At 52.1% G+C, this 27,987-nt stretch overlaps 2 protein-coding genes across 4 annotated transcripts in view; one reads left to right on the forward strand and one right to left on the reverse strand.

Annotated features, from left to right (window-relative positions):
* ABAT (4-aminobutyrate aminotransferase) overlaps window positions 1–27,987 on the reverse strand; it is a 383,605-nt gene that overhangs the window by 299,909 nt on the left and 55,709 nt on the right. For 2 of the 3 annotated variants that reach the window (XM_036931771.2, XM_036931772.2), the window contains exons 7-16: window positions 24,579–24,659; window positions 23,829–23,921; window positions 23,224–23,286; window positions 20,866–20,929; window positions 20,239–20,387; window positions 18,328–18,465; window positions 17,553–17,720; window positions 16,165–16,311; window positions 13,199–13,310; window positions 9,895–12,997 (exon numbers count right to left, since the gene is read on the reverse strand). In XM_036931771.2, coding sequence (XP_036787666.2) covers window positions 12,876–12,997; window positions 13,199–13,310; window positions 16,165–16,311; window positions 17,553–17,720; window positions 18,328–18,465; window positions 20,239–20,387; window positions 20,866–20,929; window positions 23,224–23,286; window positions 23,829–23,921; window positions 24,579–24,659 — 1,137 coding nt within the window. In that variant the 3' untranslated portion in view covers window positions 9,895–12,875. Of the gene's footprint in view, window positions 1–9,894; window positions 12,998–13,198; window positions 13,311–16,164; window positions 16,312–17,552; window positions 17,721–18,327; window positions 18,466–20,238; window positions 20,388–20,865; window positions 20,930–23,223; window positions 23,287–23,828; window positions 23,922–24,578; window positions 24,660–27,987 lie in introns of those variants that run through there. The other variant, XR_008992287.1, reaches the window with a different exon arrangement.
* TMEM186 (transmembrane protein 186) lies at window positions 20–2,977 on the forward strand. Its single transcript, XM_036931774.2, has 2 exons — window positions 20–128; window positions 1,108–2,977. The coding sequence occupies exons 1-2, from the start codon at window positions 126–128 to the stop codon at window positions 1,741–1,743; spliced, it is 639 nt and encodes a 212-aa protein (XP_036787669.1). The 5' UTR covers window positions 20–125; the 3' UTR covers window positions 1,744–2,977.

A 27,987-nucleotide genomic window follows, 5' to 3' on the forward strand; every position in this document is an offset into this window, starting at 1 on the left:
TCAGCTATTCTCTCCGGACCACGAGTCCCAGAATGCAACGCGCCTACACGCTATTACGGCCGAGCATGCGCTGTTAGCGGTTCCGGGGCACGTGGGGTCCGCTTCCAGCCCCGGGCAGCGGGGCCATGGTAAGAGGATGGGTGGTAGGGACGACCGAGGGAGGTGTTGCGGTTTGGGTCGAGGGCAGGCCGGGGGCAGGCAGGCGGACGGACGCTTGGAGTTCTGATTCCGAGAATTCTCGGGAGAGACCTCGGCCGTGGCGTCCGATGTGCTTTTCCCACCTTCCTCTGCGCTCAGGACTCGGGGGCCACCACGGCGGGAGCAAAAACCCACTGAGCACTCACCGTGCGAGTCCGTCAGGTGCCTTCCAGGCCTCATTCCCTGTGTTCTGAACCCCCGTTTTGAAAGGCCCAGAGAGGAGGAGCAGCTTGCGCAAGGATCCATAGCTAGTGACTGGGTGACTCGGGGCCGGGATTGGAGCCCAGATTTGGCTCCAAAGCCTCTTTCATCATTGCTCAAGGTGTAGAAATATTCACCCAATAAAATAACTTTCGCTACGGGGTGGTGCCTCTGTCCATTCTCCCAAACTAGGCTAAGATGCTGCGTTAAGCAGACAGGGTATTGGAAAGTTAGGGTGAATATCGCTCAGATTTGTTCCCCACGAGGTCACTGCTTAGCTTCCTGCCCGAGGAAATGTTCACCAGCCTTATGGATCTGGTGCCCACCCAGAGTTGGCCTTCCCTAGGTATTTGCTGAGTGAATGAAAATTGTGCCTCATTTCCTATACCTACTTCCACTCCTGGAGGCAAGAGGACCAGTTTTGGGAGTCCTACTCTGCCCCACTCCCTGGCTGTGTGCCTTTGAGTACATTTCTTGCCTTCTCTGGGATTAGCTTCCCCAGGGGTAATGAGGAAGTAGTGGTTTATTCTTAAAGCTTGCATGAAGGTCACATGAGGTCAGGCACCTGACTTCCCCTCTCCCTCTGTCTTTGGCAATAACGGCGACCTCACGGGTTTGGCGGGAGCCTCCGTGTAGACGCTTTGCAGATTTTGTGTGATTAGCATGGTTGCGTTCTGTGAGACAAATGGCCTCCTGTCTCCCTTGCAGGCCGCCCTCCTCCGAGCTGTGCCGGGGTTGCCAAGGCCAGGTGCGTGGGGGAGGCCTCTGTACGGGGTGTGCCTCTGCAGTGGGCAGGACCCTGGAAGGTGGGTGGGGAGCAGGCTGCCCGCCTCGAAGGAGAAGCCCCCAGGAACAGACACCGAGAAATTCCAGATGGTCTACCGGTTTCATGCCATCAGAGCCGTTGGGGTCTTGTCTCGGCTGAAGGTGGCGCAGACAGCGCTGACGGTGATGGCCCTGCCGCCCGGCCTCTACTGTTACTCCCAGGGCCTCATGGCTTTCAACGCCCTGTGCCTCGCGGGCGGGATCGCTGGCTTCGCGCTGGCCATGCTGTATTGGATGAGCTATTTCTTCCGGAGGCTGGTGGGCATCCTGTACGTGAACGAGTCCGGCACTGTGCTGCGGGTGGCCCACCTGACCTTCTGGGGCCGGCGGCAGGACACGTACTGCCCCGTGGCCGATGTGATCCCCCTGACGGAAAGCGAGGACCGGCCCCAGGAGGTGTTCGTGCGCATCCAGCAGTATAGTGGGAAGCAGACCTTCTACCTCACCCTGCGCTACGGACGCATCCTGGACAGAGAGCGGTTCACGCAGGTGTTTGGGAGGCTGCACGCACTCAAGTGAACTGGGAGCCAGGCCTCTGGGTAGCCCTGGGCCACCTGGATCTGCAGCGGGAAGGCCCGAGGTGTGGGCGAGGCTGCAGGAGGGGATCAGGCAGCTGGAGATGTTGCCAGGGCTCCCGGGAACTTGTCTTTTGGGGATGAAAAAATTCATGAGGCAGGAACTGGTAACCAGATTTGAGAGAGAGGACCTTAGTGCATATTCTTACTGCACTTGTGTGTGACATCCAGCCCGAAGTTTCTGTTAAGAGCCACTTCTTGGAGGCAACGACACCAGGTTCCCTGAAGCAGTACAGTGCTGTGAAATGGGAAGACAGGTGGCAGGGGGTGCACGGGCTTCAGGTGGCAGGATTTGCAGTCAGAAGGCCTAGGTTCTGTCAGTTCTCCCCACCCCAGGCAGATTATCGGGTCTCTTTGAATCTTGGCCTTCACATATGTGGAAGGGAATATCCTGCCTGTACCATGGGGTGGCTGTGAGAGAAAACAGTAAATGTCAGGGTTAGTTTGGAGCTGGTGGTGTGGTGAAAGGCTTCCAGGCAGTCATTCCGGGCAGGGATTTCCCAAGCCCTGTGCTGGGCACCCCCCGACCCAGCAGCTGAAGGGACTGCGCTGAAGTCTAGAGGTGGGTCATTTCATCCTGCCAGGGTGGTAACTGCGCAGCGACTGGGGTGGGATAGGATGGGTGTCACCCGAGGGCGCACAGCACCCTTGCCGAGGTCGGGCTCACCATCCAGAGGTCTTAGAGGCTCCTACGTTGGAAGGCTTTGCAATGTGATGAGGACAGACGAACTGTGTGCCATCCTGTTATTTTATAAACTAAAGCCAGTTATATACATGCAGTGCCCCTGCGCCCTGTAATTAGAATTACTCGTTTGTCACACAGTCCGGAAGGCATGATCTTTATGATTCTGCCACTCAAAAGCCAATACCTGTTTTGTTGTGTGGACTTCCAGTCTTTTTTTTTTATTGTAGTAAAATACACATAATGTAAAGTTATCTTTTTAACCATTTTTAAGTGTAGAGTTCAGGAGTGTTAAGTATATTTTACAAGGTTGTGCAATCATCACCATCATCCATTTCCAGAACTATTTCTTCATCTCAAACGGAAACTCTGAACCTGTTAAACATCCACTTCCCATTCCCTTTCCCTCCCGCCCTTGGCAACTGCCAATTTCCTTTCTGCCTCTATGTATGGGTTTACCTATTCTGGGTATTGTGTATCAATGGACTGTACACCATGTGGCCTGTTATGTGTGACTTTCACTTGGCATCGTGTTTCCAAGGCATCCATGTGATAGCAGGTGTCTGCTTTTCCCTTTTTATAGCTGAGTAATGTATGTACCACATTTTGTTTCTCCGTTCATCTGTTGATGGACATTTTGGTTGGTTGTTTCTACCTTTTGGCTGTTGGGAATAATGCTGCTGTGAACATTGGTGTAAAATACCTGCCGCGGCCCCACTTTCAGCTCTCCTGGGTGTATCTGAGAAGTTGTGTTACCGGATCCCAGGGTGACTCTGTGTTGGAGGAGGTGCCAAACTTTTGCACACCAGCTGCACCATTTATATTGCCCCCAGCCATGCATAAGGGTCCAATTTCTCCACTTCTTTGGGTAATAGCCATTTTATAGGTGTGAAGGAGCATTTCATTGTGCTTCTAGTCTTTTCTAAAAGCACAGATTCTTTACTGTATCGGAAATTGGGGTTTTTTCTTTTTTTTTTTTTTGCTTCATGATTTAACACAAGACTATCGCAGCTACGCTCATTAAAAATATTCCATCACGAGGAAAGAAACTTATAACTATGTGAGTTGCTGGATATTAACAACACCGTGGTAGTCATTTTCCAATATGCATATGTAAATTATTATGCTGTACAACTTAAAGTAGTAAAATGTTATATGTGAATTATATCTCAATAAAATTTGGGAAAAATAATAGCATACCTTACCTAGAGATAAAAACTAAAGGCCCAGATTTTTTAATTTTTCATTTAAATACTCTATGCAAAAGAAATTCAGGAATTGCAGAATATTCCACTCAGTGAATGTAACTCATCCTTTAACCTTTTGTAATTAAGTCATTTCCATTTTTTATTGTTATGAAGAATGTGATAAATATCAAATAGCTATAAAGAATGAAATATCAAATATATTCTTTGTGTAGACTGAAAATGGCATTTTGAGATGTGACTTTCTAATGAGATAACACAAAAGAAGCTAGATTTTTCTTAATTTATTCTACGTCACAGAAGCAAGTAAAGCGTGTAATTCACGCAGTTTGTTCCTGTAGGCTTCCAGGCCCGTCATTCATTCCGCCCAAAGGCCCTTGCACGGCACTGCTCAGCACTGACATCCCAACGATGGGCTTTTGCCCTGTGGAGCGGGCGGTCGGGTGTCTTGGTGGGGAGGGAGGCAGATGTTGAACAAGCACCTGTGTGTAATTAGAGAGGGTGACAGGTGCCCTGAAAGAAGAGCAGACGGGCTGAGGCAGAATAGGAGGCCCCAGGAGGCCTGAGGGAGCAGCCCGTGCGAGTTCGCCCTGGCGAGAGCCGGGCATCTGCTAAGGAAGGATCCTGACTATATAATCAAGGTGGGAAGCCTGTCAAGGTCAGAGTAAGGGGAGAACTTTGGGGGCTTTTAAGAATTAGAGCACGTTTTAATTTGTATTCACTTTTAGTTAAAGATGCAAATGAAGGGCAGAGGCTTGTGGATTTGTTGCCCTTGTTAAATGCCCATCTCATGTTAATTCCTGGGGTGACTGCATCCCCGGATGTTGAGGGACATCAGCACCCATGTCAGTCTGGGTGTGTCTGGCTTTCCTAGATAAAGGGCTGTGCACACAGGAGCACACTCTTAACACCCAGTGGTCCTCAGGGGTGGCCCAGGGGTGGCGGGGACGGTCCTGGAGGGCTGCCACCCACGCCGAAGTGCTGGCTCTTTCTCAGCGTAAATGGCATATGGTGATTGTATGTTGACTGACTGAATGTATGTTGACTACTGTCAAAATGTGACCATCTTCCGACGACTTTCCCCACCTGTACCCCTGCCATTCTGATCCAAGCTGCCCTCATATCTCCTCTGGATCATTGCTACCTGCTCCCTCCATCCTTGCTGTACTGGAGGCCATTCTAACAGCAGCCAGGGATCCTTTAAGGAAGGAATCACATCACTGCTGTGAAAGCTGCGTCCTTACAATGTCCTGCACGGCCCAACATGATCTGGCTCCATCTCTACCCCTGCAGTCTTCTTTATCCACATCCCCCTCCAGCCCTGCCCACCACTTCATTTAGTTATAGTCACCTTGCTGTTTCCCCAGTGACCGAGCCTCAGGGCCTTTGCACTGGCAGCCCCCTCCTCCTGGAAGCTTTCCTTCCTAGGTATCTGCATAGAGCATTCTTGTGCTCTCTCTTGCCCTCCCTCCCTCTCTCCAGTTTCCTCTGCACACGAGCTCACAGCTGGTTCTGTTCTGCACCATTCCAATGACTGTGAACCTCTTCCCCCAAAGACATACAGTTTGTGCCTCTAAAATGTCTTAGATATTCATGATGTGATCTTGACCTCATGAAAGAAGAAAATAACTCAGCCACTGCTGTTGGTCTTATTGTCAGCGATTACCTGAGTGAGCCTCACACCTGGCGATTCTGATTATGTCTGGGGGTGGGTCCCTGGCATCCATCTTTTTGACAAGTTTGAACCAGTTCTGCAATGCAGCTAAGGCTGGGTTTTCTGACAGGCCTCTGGGGACTTCATGTTTCTGGGCCATGTTTTTTTTTTTACCTAAAGAAAAGGTTCTCAACCCTGGCTCTGCAGAATCACCTGGAGAGCTTTTTAAACATTGTTGCCAGACCTGTGACTGGGCATCGCTACTGTCAAGGCCCCCTGGTGACTCTCACGTGTAACCTGGGTTGACCATCACTGCCCTGAAGCTCCCACACTGGGAGCCCCATTCTCAGCAGCCATGGTGTGAAACAGCCTCCATTTCGAGGCCCGATCTGCTCACGCGGTACCAGCAGAGGGCACACAGAGCAAATGCATTATTCCATCCCTTTATTCCAGAGCTAAAATCATAGATCTCCATGTTGACGATGGGAAGCCAGTTAGGGCTTCTGCCATGCACCAGTAGGACAGGGAGCTGGTCCAGAACCCCCAAAATCAATATCAACTGAGACCAACTCACCTGGGCTCAGCCCCCGGGGATTCTGTGTTTTTATGCTTCCCAGGTATTCCCAAGGCACCTGGAGCTCCGAGAACCGGTGTGTGAGATTTACCCTTCCCCAAAGCTGTGCCGTGGTGCGTAAAGCAGCTTCTCAGAAAATGGAAGTGGTCTTTTAGATTCCGGTAGAGGATATATTGGTGATTCCCTGCTTTGACACTTCCAAAAATAATAATCTAATGGAAATATGCAAGGACGGTCACTGACTGATTCTAACAGACAGACAATAGCAACACCAAAACTGGAAGTTTCCATTACTAGGCAATACTGTTAAATAGATGTTAGTAGATCCACTCTATGGAATATTACTTGGCCCTTAAAAAGAGTGAGGTTGATTATATCCGCCGATGCAGCCATGGGGTAGTGAAGAGTGTTGGAAGCAGGTCACAGAACAAGTTTTGTGTGATCTTATTTGTGTTTAAAAAGAAAGTGAATACCTTCCAAACTGTCAACAGTGGTTGCCTCTGGGGAGAGGATTGGGGGTGGGCAGGAGGTAGATTCAATGAGGGGAAGCTTCCATTTTCAACTTTAAACCTTCTAGTATTTAAAATGCTCATAATGAGCATCTTAACGAATAAGGAAAGATGCACTGTCCCCTCTTCCATCCTTTCCCCCTCACGTCAGCTTCTAGGTAAAGAGCAGAGTTTCTGCCGTGGATTCCCCTTGTGGACCCGGGAGCTGGATCGACTAGGAAACAGTCATTGAAAGTGTCAGTGACGTAGCGTGTTTATCCCTTGTAGAGTGGTTTCTCTTCTTTGCTGAGCACCGCCTGGACCTTGCCCCCTGTCCCCACCCATCCCTGGGCTGGTGTCCTTCTCACGCGGGGAGTGGGGTGGTTTTGTGGCTTCTCAGTTACCACACGGTGGTTGCTGTGCAGTGAATGTGTTCCCTCGAACATTCTGATGATGAAACCATAACCCCCAGTATGATGGCGTTTGGAGGTGGGGCCTTTGGGGGGCAATAGGGTCAGGAGGAGTTGGATGAGGTCAGGAGGGGTTGGATGAGGTCAGGAGGGTGGGGCCCTCATGATGGGATCGGTGCCCTTAATAGAAAGAGGAAGAAGTGTGTGAGCACACTGCAGAGGGCCACTGGAAGGCCACAAGACCAAGAACCTGACCGTGGACTCCCAGCCTCCAGAACCTGAGAAATAAATGTGTGCTGTAAGCCCCCCAGTGGGTGGCTGTTGGAGGTCATCGAGAGGATGTGACCGCTAGTGACCCTTGAGACAGACCCGGGCAATCGGAGGCTCCTCACTGCCCCCCCTGTCTTTGGAATGTGCACCCTCCCCACCTTCCTTGCTCCCAGAAGCTGCAAGCTGCAGCCTTGATGTAGTGATGTCGGCGGGGGAGACCAGCTGGACACTATGTGGGACTGAACCCCTAAGGCCTCCACATAAACTCCCTGCCCCCTGCCCCTGGGTGGCCTGCCTCTTTTTTCCATGCTCCTGCCTTCTCTGCGCAGGGGGCTGGTTTCAGATTATACCCGGGAAGCTCCTGAGGAGGTCTTGAACGAACAACTGATTCTGTCAGAGCAGCAGGACACTAAGGTAGTGGTTTCCCGGCCACGGGGAGGTCGGCTCTAACTGGGGACATTAAGGGCAGGAGGGCCGGGGGCCGTCGCCCTTCCTTTCCCAGCTCCCGAAGTGGACACTTGCCATGTCGCAGGCCCAGACGTCCTGCCCCGTGTCCATCAGCAAACAACCACGTTTGATGCGGTCCCAGAACAGGTCTGGGGGCTCTTGCTGCTTGTGTGGCCCAGCCCCGGGTAAACCGCCCCAGTAACTAGGCTGTTGCTTCCCATTTGCTGGTCCTTCTTGACTTCAGGACTTGTGGGTCCCCGAATGGAAAGCCAGCACGGTCCCTTTGATCCGTAGTCAGAGTCCAACTTGTACGGCCTTGTTTTGATCCTGCGGCATTCGACTATAAAATCTTGCCTGATTAGAATTAATCAGGCAAGGCCGATGCCATCTGGCCACATTTTACCAAGTCTAGTGACAAAACATCCGTTTTACTGATTCATGTCGAACTATACTCCGGGATTCGGGAAGTAGATTTAATATTTATGAGTGGGAACTTACCTTTGACAGAAATCGAGTACTGGTGGTCCAGAACCCTCTGTGAGTCGCACTCAGCTACTCGCGGACATGAGGTGACCACTAAGTGCCGGGTGATTATCACATGATCTTCAATCCTCCCGCAACTGTTGGCGCTGGAGATGCCCTGAGATGTCAGAGGTAGGATAAAGCATGTGGCTTCTGAAGGAAGACTTCTTGCGGGCTCGAATCCCGGGCCTGCCACTTCGTAGCTGTGTCCTTGGGCCCGTTATGTGAGCTCTCTCTGTGTCTTGGGTTCTTTATCTGCGAAGCAATGGTAATACAAGCACCCACCCGGCGTGGCTGGGAGGACTGACTGGCTTCACAAAATGCCCTTGAACTAGGGCTTGGTCCAGGCAAGCGTTTGGTAAGTTTGCGTTACTATTATCAACCTGGTCTTGCAGATGAGGCTCAGGAAGGTAAATGACTAGCTCAAGGTCACCCAGCTAGAAGCAGCAGAGCCTCTGCAGCCTCGCCAGGGGGCAGGAGGTGGGGGGAAGAAAGACAGGAAATAGAAAACTGTGACTGTTTTTAACAGAGTATTTGATCTCGAGGTCAGTTCCACCCCCGCCCCCTTAGGAATGTACATTTAGGAGCAGAACTCACGCTAATGTAGCCGGTCCGGCTGGATCTCCCAGACTGGTGGCCAGGCTGGCCGTGAGGGAGGTCCTTGAGTGGTTGACAGTCTGGATCCTCAGCCAACCCCAAGCTGAGTGTATGCACGTGCACACGCACACACACACACACAGGCACACATTGTGTACACGCAAATATATTATCTTTCATACATTTGTGTGTATCAAATCCTGGCTTCCAAGCTGAGTGATTTGGGGCAGGTTCCCCAACCTCTCTGAGCTTGTTTCCTCATCTTAAGAATAGGTGTACAAATACATAGCTTGTAGGTTTGTTGTGAAAATTTTAAAGCACCCGAACATCCTTGCACGTGGTAAATGCTCAGCAAATGGTCACTATTATCACTCTTATGTGATTACTTAAAAAACACATTTAAAGGCAAGTGTTGCCTTCCAAGAAAATTGTTGTTTTATAGACAAGCAGCAAGAACCCTCAGAAGTGATGTAATCCAAGCCGTACATTTCAGAAGTGAGAGAAGGGCCACTGAAGGCGGCCGGAACGGCTGGGAGCAGAAGCCAGGTAGGAGCCCACGCCCTCCGCTCCCAGGTCAGGCCGCCAGGCCATCTGGACAGCAGTACGTTCCTCGCCGCTCTCCCGGCCTCCCTGTCTGTCACAGTGAGCGCTCAGCACGATCCTCCCAAGGCGCACGTTGGATGCCTCCGGCTCCACGCTCTCAGCAGCTCGGACCTGGGCTGTGCTTGCTGCTTCGGCCTCACCTCCAGGCGCTTCTCCCTGGGATCCGGCAGCGCTGGCCACCGTGCCAGTGCCCGCCCTCGCCCTGCCTTTATGCCCTCGGTTAGCTACTGTCTTGGTCTGCAAGGCCTCCCACCCCTCCTCTGAGCCACTGGAGCAGTTTCTGCTCCAATGGGGGGATGAAACGCAGGGGCCTGGCCTCCATGCCGGTGTGGTGCCTGACCTGTGGGTGCCTACAGCAGCCAGGGTCTTCCTGAACTCTGGCTTTTACGCTGGGCTGCTGTAGGCTTTCCCTACCAGAAGACGAGCAGAGGGTAGGGACCAGGCCTTGTGTCCCTGTCACATGATAATGAACTCTGGAGAGATTAATGGCCTCACAGTGCTTTCTGAACCCAAGGCTGACGTAGGCAGGTAGAGCAGGCCCCTGAGACAGGTAATACTAAATAAGAGGTGCTTAAATTTACTCATCAAATAATTACTTAACAAAACCATTTCCAACCCAAAAAACACCACATTCACTCTGATGTTCCATTGTAAAGTTTTTTTTTTAATTTAAGAATACTGATTAACACAGGAAACATTTAATTCATGGAATTGTGCATATGGTCATCAGTTACATTGTGATGTGTTAATTTCTTTATCATTTATTGGCACTGTCAACAAGTACTGTAAACAAGATCACTTTGTACGCATATGCCCGCGATGATCCCTAGCTGTGGTTCTCTACCGTGAGCTGATACACTTATAGGGATATACGTAGGTATGGATAGAGATATTAATGTGCACACCTGTTACTGAGTGTCAGTAAAAATTATAAAAAAACACCCATTTATAATAAAAGTGAGGATATGCTAAGACTTGCTATGACTGGGCCTCGTTTTCTGTAAAATGACAAGACTTGCTGGCAACATTTACTAAACTCAGTGGCACTAATGTATGACGGATTCATTTCCAGACTGTGGGCCGCCGAAGTCCTCCTCCATGGGCTCTGCCCTCGACGGCAGCCTGTCTGCTGGGCTCCCTGTGTTTTCACCGACCTCGTCCAGGTCTCCACCATCTGGAGCTCTGCCGAGAATTCCTTCCCTGAAATTCTTCCCACTTTATCTCCACCTGGCAAAGAGGCTGTCTCAGGAACTCATTATGCCCCGAGTCGACAAGAGCTTGTTGATAAATGACTTAAAAAGTTTTACAAGAAGTAATTTCCTTGGTAAGGAGTGAAGTCTGGAAATGACTTCCCAGATAAAATGGTTTCATTTCTCTTTGAATGCCTCCTGGGGAGAGAGCAAAATATTAGAGTCACTCTCTCCACCAAAGAGAGCCGAGTTTGTGGTGGCGCCCTGACTTCAAAACCTTTTGGATTCTGGGAATTGTACTGAACCTTCACACCCAGGGCTTCCTGTGCTCAGGAGCAAACATACTTATGCCAATAAGTGAATGGTGGTTTGGTTTGCATTTCGCTTGTTTGTTAAATAAGGCCTTGAATCTTGGGATATTGCCTGATTGGGGTATCAATATAGCCTATCCTCAGTGAAAGGTGAGACTGCAGTGATGTGCCTTCGCACATGCTGTTCCCTGTCTGCACCACTCTTTCTTGCCTTGCTTGTCTGCTTGGTGAACTCTTACTCCTTCTGCAAAATCCTGCTCACTTTCTCCTCAGAACCTCATCTGACCTTTAGGTGGAGCGGGGCTCTCCCTCTGATTTCCTGATGTTCCTGCATATAACCTCTGTTGTGGCACTTGCCACTCTGCTTTAACTGTTGGCCTGAGTCTGCTGTCCCCACTGGGATGGGATGCCCTTGAGAGCAGGGACTATGCTTTACTTCACCTCTGGGGTCCTAGTGCCTAGCACTGGGCCTGGGACAAGCAGGTATTTAATGAAAGTTCTGTGAATGGATGAATCAATGAATGAACATGCAAACGAGTCAAAGCTTGCAGAGAGGGAGGCATGCAACTCCATTTTGCTGGCAGTGAAAATGGCCTTAAACATGGCAGAAGTCCTTCCTAAAAGCGGCAGATCAGCTCTGACTGCAAGAATGCAGAGCGAACCGGCACTCATGGGTCTGTCCTTGTCTGTCAGATGTGTCAGTGCCTGTTGCTCCTCCACAGAAATAATCAGTAACCAAGTCTCCTGAAGAGCAGAAGCAGGGAAAAAACACCTTGAGATCTTTGGATGCTTAGTTATTAAAAGAGCAAAGTGCTGAATGGAGAACTTTGATGTGCCCTTTTCCCCCAAACCGGTCAACCGAGGCCCCAGGAGAAGAAGTGGAAATGAAGTGGACCTTCCCGGGCAGGGAATACAAGCCAGACTTTGTGAGTCTACTCACTAAAGACAACTTTTAAGAACATGTGAAGTCCCGTCGGTTTCAAGAATGTCTTGCGTCCAGCAGAGATTCCTAAGCCTAAGCCTCCATCCAATTAAGCATTTAAGCATTAGCTGCCTAGTAATCTAAACGCTCCTTCCCATCTGGAAAGTCTCTAACTTGGAGACGCACAAAGATGCCATCTTGGACCAACAGGCCATCTTCTGCGTGGAGCTCTGCGGCCTCTGATTCATGGCGCTGCCTTCCAGAAGCTGAGTCCAGCAACCGGTTTCCTCTGGTGGCACAGCAAAGCTGCCCCAAAGTGCGGCAAAGGGACTGGAGGAAAAGCTACAGAAAGAGCCTCCCGGGTCAGGCGTCCGAGCTGTTAGACCCCAGAACCCCTGGAGACGGGAGGACGTGGCTCTGGGCTCCCGTCCTGGGCAATGGTGTGTGCTTCTGTCCTTGTGGCCCATGTGTGTCCCTGTGGACGCTCAGACCACAGGGGCTGGGCTGACACTTCAGAGGGGACAGGGTCCGCGGAACGGAGTACAGTGAGCGGGAGCTGTCTGTGATGCCGGCCAGAGACTCATCAAGGGCAAAGCCCTGTCGAAGGAGGGAAGTCAGAGGAACCCCGGATGCACTGAGAGGAGGGGCTGAGTCTTAAGGAGGCCAGAAGGCCCCTCCCCAGCCCCCAGGCTCAGTCCTAATGTCCCTGCGCCCTGCCTTCCCATGCTCTGTCCCGTCCTTCACCGAGCTGTGTGTGGGGTGCTCAGAGCTCCAGGCCCGGGCGAGAGCAGAGCTTGTCTGCTGCAGAGGGTCAGGGAGCCAGCATCCTTGGTCACAGACTTTGGCACCAGTCCCAGAGCAGGTGTCTTTCCCTTGCTTTGCTTCCAAAGGATGGTTGGGTTCAAGGTGGGCAGCTATATGACCAGGACCCCCACGGCCCTTCCTGAGACCGTCCAGAGCTCCAGCAGAATGTGTGGGCTTCGACCAACGTGCATCATTGGCTCTGCCGGGAGGAAAATCAAACCGGCCCCTCCCTCCCGCCCCCACCCCCAAGCCACCAACAACACCCCCTCTCCACAAATGAACCTTCAGTTTATGCAGTCACCTCTGATACTGTAAGTGAAAACATGAATTAGCGAACTAATCAATTTGACAACTGCTGAGATCGGGGCTTTCTCAGAGTTCAGTGGAAATGGCTTCTTTACTTGAAGTCTGCGAGGATGTCGCTGAAGATATTCAGGAACAGGTGCGCGTGGTGGTCCCTGAAGACCAGAGTGGGACGGAAGCGGATGGACTTGTCGCCGCAGCCCCCCAGCACCACGCCTGGAAGAGAAGACAGGAGGGCGTAGGAGCCGCCCAGGGCCCCGGCTGAGAGGGAGGGGGCGCGGGCGTCCAGCCTCTCCCTGCGGGGTCCCCCCCTCCTCGCTCCCTCGTCCATCTCCTCCCTGCCCCCCCCCACCCCCACCGCATACCTACAATACTTCGCACCTACACCAGCTCAGCTCCCGCTCCTGGCCGCCTTACCTTTGTTTCTGGCTATTAAAATGAGCTTATTCCGTATGGATTCATCTGGAGTGTCGAAGGAGCAAAAGGTGCCTCGTCCCCTCACTCTGCTGATGAACTGGGGGTACCGGGCCTGGAATGGGGCAGACAAGGCTGGCATCAAAGTCCGTCCCCTGTGTACCGGCCAGGCTCTGCGCCTGTGCTTCCTCACGCGCCCAGTCGGTGGGCCTCCCTGTGGACTGGCAGGGCCCCTGAGCAGGTAAGAGCTCTGGCTCGGCAGACATCCAGTTCTGGGTTCAAAACTCGACCCTGCCTCTTTCTCACCGTGCAACCTTGGGCCAGTTGCTTAAGTGGCTGTGCCTCAGTTTCCTCTTCTGTAAAGTGAAGGTTATACAAGCTATTGAACCCAATGGGCTGTGGTGAGAGTTTAGTGAGATGAGGTTTCTATGTCAAGCCCTAAGCCCAGGGCCAGGCACCTGGTCATGCTTGACAGATTGCCCACCTTTAATCAGCTCTTCTCCTGGGAAAGAGGATATTCTTCTAGGGTGAAGGCTCATCCTCACGCAAGGCTCTGGGACTGGGAGTTGGACTGGGCTGAATAGTGCTTCCCTCCCCAGATTCATGTCCAGGGCAACCTTCTTCAGAAAGAAGGTCTTGGCTGATGTGATTAATTAGGTTAAGATGAGGTTGTATGGATCATAGCGGACCCTAAATCCAACGACTGGCATCCTTGTGAGAAGGGGGAGATTTGGACACAGACACACGCACACGGGAAGAAGGCCGTGTGACACCAGAGGCAGAGGCTGGAGGGATGCATCTACAAGCCAGAGAATGCCACTGCCGGCCAGTACCCACCCCACACACACAGAGCAGGTCTTAGGAAGCCAGAGAGTGCCACTGCCGGCCAGTACCCGCCCCCCCCACACACAGTACCACACACACACACACACAGAGCAGGTCTTAGGAACTGTCGACCGGCCCCCGGCCTTGCCTGTCTGGGTATGACGTCACTCACAACGCTCCCGTCTGCTGTTTACTCCTGAGCCGCAAGGCTACCTTGCAGTCTGACCGTGACCCTCCGACTGTTCTCTCTGCCACTGGCCTGTCAGGGGACACCTCAGACTGTGCTGCACCCTTCGGCTTCTCTTTCTTCCCAGTGCAGCCTTGTTTGTGCCCACCCGTGGCCCCTGCCAGGCTGTGAACTCTGCTGGGTGCTCCATATTCCGAGAGCCTGGCGCGATGCCCAGCTCAGAAGAAGGCAGCCATCAGTGTGCAAGGACCTCAAGGGAAGGGAAGGCAGGTCGCTCCGGGACAGGGAGTGGCCCTTGTTTGTGAGCCTCAGGACAGGAAGATCCCTGCCTGGCCCTCCCGTGGCACAGTGGGCAGAAGCCATCTCCAGGGGAAATGCGCGCCACCTGTCATGCCTCCTGCCTCCCTGGGGACAGTGAAGGGGCACAGCAGTGGCAGGAAGGGCCCAGCCCCCTCACCCACCAGGCCCAGTCCAAGAACAGAAAAAGAAGAGAAACTCCATTGCGAGGGCTGCAGCTGTCTGTCACCCTCAGAGCTGCGATCAAGCAGATCCAGTTAGACACAGCTGCCTGGCTCCTGCTCACCTCCCCAGGACGCTCTCTTCTCACCCGGGGGAGAAGGGTGGTTACACGTTTCTAATTTCAGACCGTTCTGAGTTAGGGGTGCCCCGGAAAACACAGGATGCCCAGGTACATTTGGGTTTCAGGTAAACAGCTCGTAACCTTTCAGCCTAAGTATATCCCAAATGCTGCTTAGGATACACCTATGCTAAAATAATCGGCTGCTGTTTCTTCATGTTCACTGGGAGACCTGTTGTCATAATTTGCTACATCCGGCATTGGTTCCTGGGGCCATGTTCCGGGTGGTCCTGGAGCTCCTGCCTCTGCCCTGTGTCCAGAACCAAGTCCTGGGCTTGCCGCCACCCCACTAGCAGTGGTGGTGGTCGGGGTGCTCCTGTTCCCCTCCCCCCTGAGTGCAGTAACCCTATTCTGAGAATTAAATGTGATAAAACACTTAACACGGTGCTTGGCACATAGCAAGTTCTCAATGAACAGAAATATTTACTCATCAATGGTGCCAATCTCAGAGTGTTAGGGCCACCCTGAACTGAAGGTGCCCCAGAGGCCCTCCTATAGCACGAGCTCAATAAATGGAGCTGGGACTATGCTTCCCTCCTGCCTTCCTCCACCACCCATTGGTGGGTCTCCCAGGTCATGGGTGATAGGGTGGGGGTCAGGGTGGGGGTGGTGAGCGCTCTGTGTGACCAGCTACGTGCAAAAGGTCATCTCTCCTCCCGACCCCTGTGCTGGCCTGGTTCCCCCTACAGCCCCCACCCCAAGTCTAGGATGGTAACCTTTACGTGGGGGTCTAGGTGTGAGGCAGGCGGCATGGCAACAGGCCAGATGATTGTAATAAGGCCATGCTCTGTGGTGCGGAAGCCACCGTGCTGCTGAAAGGTGGCACGTCCGAATTGAGATGTGCTGGGTCAGTACACACTGATTTCAAAGACTTACATAAGAAAACCAGTATGAGCTATCACATTCACCATTTTCTATACAGCATGGTGAAATACTAACATCTTGGATAGAATGGGTTAAGTAAAACACACAATCAAAATTAACTTCACCTCCATTTTTGCTTTCACTATGGTTGCTAGAACATTTAGCACTCACGTGCAGCTTACATGTGTGGCTTGCATGTGTCTCCCATTGGACGGCATGGCTACAGAGTACAAGGAAGATTGTACAGCAAAGGGGGAGTTGGGAACGAGAGAGGCATGTCTGAACTGGGGGGGTCAACAGAAAACCAGGCATTTGGGAAGCAAGAATGGGCTGGGATATGGAGGGGCAGGAAGGCATTCCCTACAGGAACAAACAATGCCTGCCGAACAGCTCAGCAGGGGTGGTGGGGAGCCCACGGGGGTCCTGGGGGAGCTGGGTGGGCCGGGGACTGGGTACCTGGAGGTCCAGCAGCCCCGTGAGCAGCGCCTTCCCGGCGTGGGCTGCGTTGCTCAGCAGGTCCTCCCGCTTGATGACGTTGATGACCTCGGCGAGCAGCAGGTTCTTGGATGGGTCCCCCAGCCAGGTGTTAAAGATCCGGTAAGGCTGGAAGGAGGCGCGGGGTGTTGGAAGAGCCACCCGTAGGTGTACCTTGGGGGGGCCCACTTCCCTCAACACACTTGTCTCTCCATTAAGAGGAGCAAAACTAAGCTGGTGGACATACCCTAGGCGCCGGGGAGGACAACCCGCGTCATCTCACTGAATTCCCTCCATGACAACAGCCCTACAGGTGGGGCCTGCTGCTAGGGAGACCAACTCGTCCCTGCCCTGGGAAACTCCTCTCCTGGGGAAGTCAAGACAGTGGCCTTACTTACTGTAATCCTCATTTATCAGAAGAGGAAGCTGGGGTTCTGAGAGGTTAAGTAATTTGTCCGGGGAAAATATAGCTCGTGGGTGGTGGAGTCAGGAGTGGATTGATGGCAGTGTGACCCTCAAAGACCACCTGACTCACTCCATGAACTATTCAGGGTGTCAGTGCAGCCGATTGAAACACACTTCCCAGCCTCCCTTGCAGTTAGGAGTGGTCACGTGACCAGGTCTTAGTCAAAGTGTTTGGAGTGTCATGGGATTTCTTGGAAGGCTGCTGAAGACAAGAAGGGGGCTAATTTGTCCTCCCTGTCCCTCTTTTTCCTTCTTACTACCCGGAATTGAGATGTGATGGCTGGAGCTCTAGTAGCTATTTTGGACCACGAGGAAAGCTTTAGGGTGGAAATTACATGCAGAAAAGGTGGAAGGAAGGATCCTGGGCCCTGGATGACTGTGTATGTGTTTATGAGAATCCTGTGTACCTGGGGCAGTACAGTATAGTGGTTAAGAACATAGGCTTTCAGTTTGAATCCTGGCTTTGTCACTCAATAGGCTGTGTGACCTTGGACAAGTTACTTAACTTTTCTGTGACAGATTCCTCATTAGTAAAAGGGGAGACAAAAATAACACCAACCTGGTTAGACTGTTAAAAGGATTAAAAGTACATGAGGAGTGCTTAGAATTGGGTGGAGTGGAGAGCAAATGCTCACTGTGGCAGCAGCTATTAACAACATTATTGCCTATGCACACAGAAAAATCAGGACAAGACTGACAACAGACTGCTAGGAAGTGTCCTTGCTGAGAGAGCTGGGTGATCGAAACCCCTGCCTAATTAATTGGTAGGATGAGCCTTAGGCAACCTCTGTGACAGGTTAGGCGTGCGCCCGGTTCCTGTTTGTGAGGAAGGAGTAGTTAGGAGGCAGGACAGCTCCCCTACCACCTCCCTCCCTGCCCCGGAAAGGACAGAGGTCTGCTCTCACCGCATTGGGCCTGAACTCCTCCTTGTGGAAGAAGCCCCCCGTCATCATCTTCTTGCTGAAGGTCATCACATCTGCTGGGTCATCCAGGCCCCAGTGCTCGTGGGCCCAGAACTTGCCGGTGCAGCCACCTCCCGTCTGGACCTCATCCACCAGGAAGGCACAGCCGTGCTGGCCGGGACGGGAGAGAGGGGGAGACATGAACCCCCACTCGCTGTACGCAGGAGGCTTTAGTGGAGCAGCCCTGCCAGAGCTGTCTCTGAGCACTTCCCCCGGCTGCTGGGCTGGGACAAAACCGGAACCTCCAATCCTCCCTGCCCCGAGGGCAGCTTTGTCCCTGAGAGAGCAAGCTGACTTCCTCAGAAGGAGACAGGTCCCAGCCGAGGCCTAGACCTGCTTCCGGACTTCACCCCGCATGTGCGCCCGCTCTGCTCATCACCCAGACTATTACTGAGCACTTGTGTGTACATCACCTCCAGTCATGTCACACTGGGCTGAGGGGTGTGGCGGGGTCTCTAGAAGGAAAAGGGAGGCAAGGCCACCCAGAAAGCTCTTGATGGGGAAAGGCCCTGACTAGGCATGTCTGCGGCTGATTTTGCAGTAAATTCTAGGGAAGAATTCCCTAGCCTGTCCCTGGCTCCAACTTCTCTACCTGTGAGGCCGACAAGCAGCCTCTGGACATCTGGAGGTTTACAAGGCACCCAAACCTAACTTTTGGTCCTGGAAAATCAACTGGGAATGGCTCGAGGCCCCGTGCACCCCTGCCCTGTGCACTGACCTTCCTGGAGATGTCCCTCAGCTTCTGGAAGAAGTCATTGGACGCATGGTTGTCCCCGCCCTCAGACTGGATGGGCTCCACAATGATCCCAGCCACCGTCTTCTTCTTTTTCCGGTATTTCACGATCAGATCCTCCACCTGGATTCCAAAGGGGGAAGTGATAATGGCCTGTGGAGGCTCTTGAGCAGCGTTGTGGATGGGCACGTGGTTCCAGGAACCCCTGGAAGTTCCGTGGAGAACATGTTTCTGTGCATTTCCCACGAGGGCTGCGGCATCCATTCGGAGCCACACGCGTGGATGGGAACGTGTCCTACTTGGCACTGGTGCTGTGGGATAGAAACTAGTGACTCAGGAAAATTATCCAACCTTCTGAACCTCACTCTCCTGATCTGTACTATTGGCATACGGACAGCATGTACCTAACCGGGTCTTGGGGAGGATTGAATGGGATCCTAACAGCCCAGTGTCCGCCATACGGAACTCCGGGGCTGCTATATTACTACAAACGCTACTATGTAATTACTGTTGCTATTGCTATATAATTATTATGGGTAGGAGAGTCTTTTCTGTGCAGAATCTGAGAAGCATATGTGTTAAAAAAAAATGGTTGCAAAACTCATCTGTCGTGATAGAGATCCAGTGAGTGGTTGCATGGAGTGGGGAGGGGACTGACTCCTCGGACGCTAGGACATTTTCTGGGGTGATAAAGATGCTCTTGACTGGGGTTATGGTTACATGCGTGCATTTACTTGTCAAAACTTTTTAAACTAGACATGTAAATAAACGTACTTTATGGTATATATATATGTTAATGAAGCTGAAGTTACTTAAGAGAGAATTAACTTAACAGTGACAGGGTGGTAAGAAAAGCGCCTGACTGTCTCTACCTGGTTATATTTCTTGAACTCCTGTTCTAAAGTGGGTATCATCTTATAGATAATTAAAGAGTAGTAACTGTGATACATTATTTATAATTAATAAAACCCAAGCCACACACCCAGAAAAAACAAGTGCAATCTTTCTTTGTTATGCAGAACTAGGAGAAAACCCTCTCATCAGTAATTTCTAAGAATTAGTCACATGGTGACATGCTAATAGCTTGCATATACTGGGTTCAATAAAGTGTTATTAAAATTAATTTCATCCTTTTTTTCTTACTTTTTAAAAATGTGATTAGAAATACTGTATTACACTGTGGCTTGCATGGAATTTCTACAAGCAGGGCTGTGCTGGCCTCCACTATCTTGTCTCTTCTATTTACCCGGCACTCAGCACCTGGCCGCACACCTTGTAGGTGCTCACTACTAGCTGACTGAAATAAGGAATGTGCCTGCAGGCAAGCCAGCAGTAGTGCGGCTCAAATCCAAACCTGAAGAGGGCCAGCCACTTCCTGTTCCCCAGGAAGACTCCCTCTGTGAACCGGCCAGAGGGGCCTATTCCAGGTGAAGGGGAGGCACGGCGCCAACAGGGTGCTGCACGGCCTCAGCCCCACCCCGGGCCCCGCTGCAACCCCCAGGGGTCCCAGAGAAGCCCCAGGATTCGGAAGAAGACTGGAAAACAGTGGAGAGGGTCCTATGGAGCCACTTTGTCTATGAGCTGCCCCCTAATTTCCCCATAAATCCATTTTCTTTTACTTGAGAGTCAGTGAAGCTTGCCCCCAAAGAAACTTAAATGACACAGAAATAGGTGAGAGAAATGGGGTGATGGATGCTCAGTGGCAAAATTAACGTGCCTCATTGCCTTCCCTAATGTGCAACATTTGGGATGCAAGGCCACTGTCCCCACGTCCCTCTTGGGGAGTGCCACACAGGCCCCAGGGTAAATGCTCTGTGTGCCCCTCTTTTCCTGGGCTGAGTCTTGGGGTGTCAAGGGTAAGGGGCAGGGGTGTGGGAGGAGCTGGGTGAGTGTTACCTCTTCCAGACAGCGGGCTTCCTCTTGCTGGTTTTCCTTCCCAAACTCCTCCAGAGGGTATCTGAGCCTCGGGAACGGCGCGATGGGCCAGTCGAAGGATGGGATGTCGATCTTGTGAATAGCTTTGGAGTGCGTGGTCGCTAAGCAACCTAGGCCCCGCAAAACAGAAGAGCAGGCGGTTGGCGTGGGCAAAGATGATGAACAGTGTTTGAAAAGGAGGGTGACAGGCATTTCGGACCAAGTCTTCAAATGTCCAGGAGGCCTGTGCCTGCAGAACCCCATGTCCTGAGGCTGAGGGAGAGCCTGTGAACCCTTTGTGTGTGTGCGCGTGCGTGTGCGCGCATGCACGCATGTGCTTTCTGAATCATCACAGACAAAGTGCAAGCTTTGAAGGCAGAGACGAGGGTTCAGATCCTGGTTCTGCCACTGAGTGGCCTGGGAATGTTCCTTCCTCCTTCCATTGCTGCGCCTCAGTATCGACATCTGCAAAGCGGGAATAATCCCAACTCGGCAGAGGACGGCGTGGAGTCAAGGAGAGCACACGTGGAGACCGCCACGTGAGAGCAAAGGCCCGTCACTGTCACTGTTACTCCGGCTGCCCCCCCAGCACCATGCGTCCCTCCTTACCCATGGTCCTCCCGTGGAACGCGCCCATGAAGGAGAGGATGCTGTAGTCGGGGCACCCGGGGGCCTGGAACCAAGGAACAGCCGTCATCAGTCAGAGCTGTAAGGCCTGGGGACTCGATCATCTCCCCCACGAACCTGGGGGACACAACGTCTATCCGAAGAACAGGAGCCCCTTCTCAGGCCGAAGTCACAAACTGGACTCCTGGGGTCTATAGCCAGCCCACAGACGTTTTGTTTTTGCTCACATGGTTAAAAATTTTTTTTTAAATAAAGAGATTTCACATAAATATCTGAACTTCTGTCTTCTCACAAGTTCTGCACCATTTGGGCCCATTTTCCCTCAGTGGCAACGGGAGGCGGCCAAGCCTCAAGGCCGGCGAGCACTCTGCCCACAGGCCACCGTGGCCTCTCTCCCTTCTGCCACCCGCTGGCTGTTGGGGCGAGTTTTAACCCCCATCTACAGGCTACTCCAGATCCAGACAGCTCTGGACTCTCCTGTTCCTGGTGGGCCGGCGCTCATGGGCGCATACCTGCCTCCAGTGACATGAGGTTGGGCTGGGAACCTCACAGGAAAGGCCCCAGGCCTTTGGAGGAGGGTAGTGTGGAGGGTGGGGTGGGACCCCACTCTTTCCACTCCCCATGGTGCTGCCCCTGGGGGCAGGAGGGATGCGTGAACTCCCAATTCCCTACCAGCCCAAGCAAATGGCTCAGCTGCTGTTTCCTGTTCCACCTGCCACGGGAAATGGACCTGCTCCCAGATGACTCAGGGGGAGCTGCCGGGGACGCTGCAGTGGTAGCCTGGGGGCCCCGAGTGCCTGGGAGGTGGGCACGGCATTTTCTCAGGCTGGCTGATCCCCACTGGGTCCCTGAGACCCCCTGGAAAAGCCCCAGGACCTCCCCTGACAAACTCCAGAAGACCCTCCTGTCATTTTCCTTCATCTCCTGGTTATAAATATGATATATACACATTATTGCACATCCAAGTGCAGCTACTACACTGAAGAATGAGATCTGGAAATGTTGGTGGGATGGGGTTTTCAGACATCACATGAAAAAGAGGTAGGGCGGGATCCACTTCTAAAGAAAGGGCCAGAAGGAAAAAGAAAAAGCTTATTGTTTATGTCAGTTTCTGTCAACGTGGAGGAAGGTCCTGGGCCTATCTGCGAGCAAGAGTCGGATTGGGAGAAAAACAATTAAGAAAGCATTAGAAAAAAAGCCCTGAAGCCATCTCGCCTCCCAGAGGCAACCCACTGTAAACATGTCAGCGGGATTTTTTCTAGTAATTTCCTGTATATTTATTTACATGGTTGAGAGCACAGTGTCCATACAATTGGCACTGCTTTCATTAAATTACAGCACGCTTGTCTCCAGGCCAAGAGAAAACCTGTCTGATTATTTTTGCAGAATATTGCACACAGCAGGCTACTGAGTTCAGTGGCTCTTGGTTCATTTTTCCCATTTTTAAGCAGCAGACACGTCTGTCTACATCGTGATGGGACCCCACACGAGATCACGGGGGCGAGGACAGGCATGCTCTGGCTGACGCTGGTTAGGGAGCCTGGAATTTACCCACTTGTTCCTCCCCCACCAGCCTCCCCCTGTGCTCTCAACTGCTAGAACCCTGGAATTCCTGCACTTAAGTCCTCTCTGCCCATTAGTGAAGATACAGGTGGATTCCAGTCTTTCCTGGTTACCATTACTGTAAACGCCGATGGAGGGAATACCCCTGAACATTTGTGCTGACATTCTGGATTATTCTAGAGAATGCATTAAAGGCCTCCACAGACGGGTCCCATTCAGGCGGTTATCCTGATGAACGGCTGAGTGCCGGTGAGGAGCGGCTCCAGTCATTTTCCTTTGTAATTATCGGCCTTGATACCAAAGGGAATGGGCTCAGGAGTGGGAATGGTTGGGGGCCCTGGTATGGACTGAAGGCCTGCACCTCTCCCCACCCAGATTCCTACGGGGAAGCCCACGCCCCCAGTGTGGTGGTGTTCGGAGGTGGGGCCTTTGGGACGTGAGTGGGTCATGACGGGGGAGTCCTCGTGATGGGACTAGTGTCCTTGTAGAAGACACACCGGATGGCAGGCCCTCCCTGACATGTGAGGACGCGGAAGGAAGGCAGCCATCCTGGGCCTGAAGAAGGCCCACCCTGGGGATGCAAGTGGGTCACCTTGATCTTGGGCTTCCAGCCCCGGAACTGTGGGAAAATACTTTGTTGTTAAAGCTGCCCGATCTATGGAGTTTTGCTATGGCTGCCCAAGCTGACTAAGACCGCCCCCCCTTCGAGGAGGACAGGTCCCATGGACCAGTGTCAGCCGAGGCGGGCTGCGGTGGCAACTCCCCTGCTCTGCTCACCTGGTTGATCATGCACGTCTCCAGCTCCTCTTTGGAGAAACCCGCTTGGCCCCTTTCCTTGCTCTGACAAAACAAAACAGGAAAGTCTCAGAGAAGCCCTGGAGTTGGAGGGGCCACCACTTTCCTCTCGCATCCACGGGTCACACATTGTCCAGACCAAGAGGTAGAGCTTCCTCAAGGCTGAGCCTACGTTACACTAAGTATCGAAGCATGAGGTTGTTAACTGTGCTTGCGACAAAACCCACAGATAAACACATCAAGTGCATCATTGTTCTGTTAGCAACCACTAAGATCTGCTGAGGGTATTCTTTGTGCCAGGTAAAACAGTGTAATTACATTGGGTAAGTTTGGTGCCAAAGCCTCATACCCCATAGGATGCTTGGAAAGCCCCGTCCAGGCAGGGGCCCTCTCCGTACTGTGACTGTGGTCACTCATGTTTGGTACCCCAGCCAGTAGGCACAACCAGTATGGTGTGAGTGTGTGGCTGGGGATACTTGGGAACCTCTGTGTGTGTGTGTGTGTGTGTGTGTGTGTGTGTGTGTGTGTGTGTGTGTGCGTGTGCATGTGCATGCGTGTGTGTGCATGTGCTATGCCCCAAAGCTCACCCGGTACCACATGAAGATTGTCTTAAAGGCGTTTTCATTGGAGCAGGAGCCGCAGGCCATGGTGATAAGCTGGGACATCCCTTTGGGAGCCACCTGCAGGGAGGGAAACAGCCGTGGGCTCAGCCCTGTCCTGAATCCCCACGTCCTGACTCCTGGCTGGGGCCCAGCCTCCGTGGAGACCACACGCTGGGCCGTGGAGGCTGTGGGATGCAGAGGGATGCTGGGAGGGAGCAAGCAATGCCCTGCAAGCAGTTGGACGGAGAGTGGACTCGGGCTCTTCCGGGGTGGCGGAGAAGCCCAGGAAGGCCCCGAGGCTGGAGAGCAGAGAGGGAGAGAGGGTGCAGGAAAGCCCAGACTGTCTCTGCTGACGCAGCCGCCACCCCCGAGACGCCTGCATTTTATAGGTAGGATGTTGAGGTTCCGAATGACTTTGGTCCTAACAACCGAAACTGAACCATGAGGGAGGCTGAGTAACATGCAAAGCTCCTATCATGGGACAAATATTATTTCTCTTGAGTTCCCTTCTTCCTGCACACAAGGAACCCCTTCTTCAAAAGGAAATTTAAAGCACTCTGAGAAAGCAAACAGCACAAAGAGCAAAGCGGGGCAGTGGCGCCCCAGCTTTCCTGGTTCTGATCTCAGGCCTTTCCTTCCCTGCAGGCCCCGCCTCCAGCACAGGAGAACTGCCTCTCAGCAGGGCTGGAAGGCGGACGTGGACCCCAAGGGCGGTGGGCTCTTCCCCAGACTCACCGAGAGCAAGGACTCCTGGAGCTTCTCCACAAAGTTCTCCGGAGGGAGGATCCCCAGGGCAGGTCTGTTGATGAACGTGCTCTACAAAAAGGCCGGGGGACAAACGGTGACTTGGTGGCTCTGACCCAGCTCCCGGCCACCAAGGATGTGTCCCATAGCAGACAGGTTCAGGCAGGCTGATGGTCTCTGTCAGCGCTGGGAATGACAGGTTTGCCTGTACTTTTATAGAAATCCACTGCTAAGATGCTCTGGGTTTAAAAAAGTGATGTGCTAATTCTTGGCTGTGATATTGCATGACAGTTACAAGCACGACAGTTATAAAAGATGTGACTGTTGGGGAAGCTAAGTGAAGGGCACATGGGGCCCCTTTACCCTATTTTCTTGCAATTTCTTGTTCATCTGCAATTAAGAAAAAAATCCATCAGAATGGCTGAAAACCAAAATGGACAAGCCCCAGTGAGGGTGTGGGGCGGTTAGAACTCGCCTTCACAGCTTGTGGGTCTGTAAGCAGGTACAGCCACTTTGGGGAGCAGTGTGGCAGTTTCTTAAAGTGTCACACATACATGCACCTCCTAACCTGGCAACCCCACTCCTCGGTATTAAGCTGAGTGAAATGAGAGCACCCAATCACACTGAGACGTGAATGCACGTGAATGTTCGTCCGTGTTGTAGCGTGGGTCAGAACGCCCTTTAAGGCTGAATGATCTCCCATTGTGTGGATGGACCACATTTTCTCTCTCCCCTCCTCTGCTGATGGGCACGTGGGTGGCTTCCACCTTTGGCTACCGTGACTAGTGCTGCTCTGAACACAGGTGTGCAAATGTGTCTGGGTTTTGACAGTGACTATATGACTATGCATCTGGGGAAAACTCACAGAACTATGTATTACAAAAGATAGATTTCACTGAATACAAATTACACTTCAACTTTTTAAAAAAACACAGGGGAAAAAAGGCATTAAGAGGCAGTATGGCAGCTCTGGAGTTTCTAATTGGAACAGGGCTTTGGTGAGCAACCTGGTGAGGGGGCTGGCTACATGAGCAGAACGCCCGGAGCGTGGGAAGAGCGATGGGAGGAGGAAAATGCCTTGACTCTCTGTATGTTGATTTACACCCCCCGATTCTGATAGATTCGGAGTATTTCCCTCGGCAAGGGAAGCAATAGTGAAAGTCTGATATTGCATGGATGCTCGCTTTGATGCCTGGGAAACGAGGGGGGCCTGGCGGGGCTGCAGAATGAGCTCGCTCGGCTAAGGGTCTGTCAGCCCTGACCTGTGACTGCAGAGCAGGGAAGCAGGCCGAGGGAGTCAGTGCCTCCGAACTTCAAAAGCAAAGAGACATGCAGATTTTAATGGGAAATCACACCACTTTAACATGCTGGCAAATCATCCTAAAACAACCTCTGGTCAAGGGGCAGTCCACACTCCTCAGCTGCGTCTTGCAGAAAACCATCCCCTGCCTTGCTGGCTTCAAAACACAGGCAGCATGCTAGTTGCCCACACGACGGGGCTGGAGGCACACGCAGGGCCATGGTCCCAAATCTCCCCAAAGGCTTGTCCTCAAATACTTTCATTAAAGTAAAGGAAAATGATAATATTCCTACTGCAAGGACACCAACCTCGGCAGAAGTTTCAATTGCACAGGCGTTAGGTTAAGAGCCTTATGGTATTTTATACTCTGACTGACTACCTCATTTCTAGATCTCCTCTAAAGATATGATTTCCAACGTGGCCAAAGGCTATGCATTTAATTATTTGTGTATTCCTGCTTTTAACAAAAAAGAGAAACTCTCTACATGCCAATATTAGGTTAAGTAAACTAGGGAACATTAATACAAGGTGATGTGATGGGGCTAGTGGTGTTTAAAAAAGCTACTATTTTACACTAGGGTTCACCTGTGATGTCGTTCACCCTATGGGTCTGACAAATCTACAATGACACGTGTCCATCGTTATAGAAAAGACAATGGAAATGCAGGTGGAATAAGAATGGCGCCATCCAGTTCTCCGTCCTGTAGGGACTGGGAAGTCTGGGAGGATCTGCACAAAGGGTAAGAATGAGGTTGCCAGGAAGCAGATTTGGGTTCTAAAAAGGGATGGTGCAAATGCAATGTGGCATCCTGGATTGGATCCTGGAACAAAAAAGGGGATATTACTGGGAAAGCTGGGGAAATCTGAATATAGTCTGTCCTACACAATGGACCAATGTTAATGTCTTTTTGGCAAAGGTGCCGTGGAGAGGTGAGTGTTAGCCCTGGGGGACCTCGCTGACAGTAGATGGCCGCTGTTTCTACAATTTGCCAGTAAATCTGAAGTCAGTCTGAATTAAAGAGGAGGGACTGACTGAGCCTGGGACTGGGGGACCTCTTGGGCACCTCTCCCTCTGAGACAGAATCAGTGTGACAAACTTGGTGCAAAGCCAAACAGCAGCATCTCCACCTAGGGAGGCCCTGGAACTCATCCTTCTGGCAGCTTTGGCGTTTGGCTTGGACTGCTGGGCATGGGGGCAGATCCACACTCTAGGATTGACTGTTCTGCTTTGCCACCTCCCGGTGTGTCCAGGATAAATAATGGAGGAAGTTAACCCTCCTTATTGTAGAGTTGGGGAAACAGGACCAGAGAAGTCAAGCAACCTGCCCCAGGTCACACAGACAGGAAGGGGAGGAACTACGACTCACAGCCAGGCTTGCTGACATGAGATTCCATCCTCTGCCAGACACCACAGACAGCCTCCGCCCAAAAATGTTAATTCTGGATATGAGTTTGCTTGGCGCAACCCGGAGACCTTGGCTGGCTTGGAGGGGTCTTTGGGGGCCTTTCCTTTTTGCTCCAAACCGTTAGTGGGGCTCTGAAGAAATCAAGCGCATCATGAGATCAGGGTGGAGGGGAACTGTCATCCTTCAGCAGTGGCGGCAGCAGCTCACAGAGAGGACGGCCAGGCTGGCTGGCAGCTTGAGTGCCTATCTGGGACTAGGGAAGATGTGGAGGTGGTGTTCTTGCTCGACAAAGCGTGACATTAAGAACAGAAGATATCTGGGACGTTGGGTTGCAGAATCAAATGAGGACAGGCTGCTAGTAGCCCTGCTGTCAGACTCAGCAGTCGTGTAGTGTGGCATGGAGAATGGAACTCGGTTTAAGGGCTATGCAACTTGGGGTAAGTCACTTTACCTCTCTGGTCTTCAGAGTTGTTAGCTGCCAAAATGGGGAACCCCTGACCACTGAATGCTTGTCGGGAGCCAGTGAGATGACATAGCATAAGAGGAGGCCAGAGCTCAGTCTAGAAGGACAGTCCTGCAGGTGGGAAGACCGGGACGTCACGGTGATGGCACGTGTGTTTCTGACCAGGCCGGCTGCCCCATGTCCATCCCAGGCACCTTGAATGTCAGACTGTGATTATTCATATCACATCTT

This window comes from Manis pentadactyla, chromosome 10 (assembly GCF_030020395.1).
Source record: "Manis pentadactyla isolate mManPen7 chromosome 10, mManPen7.hap1, whole genome shotgun sequence".
NCBI classification, from domain to species: Eukaryota; Metazoa; Chordata; class Mammalia; order Pholidota; family Manidae; genus Manis; species Manis pentadactyla.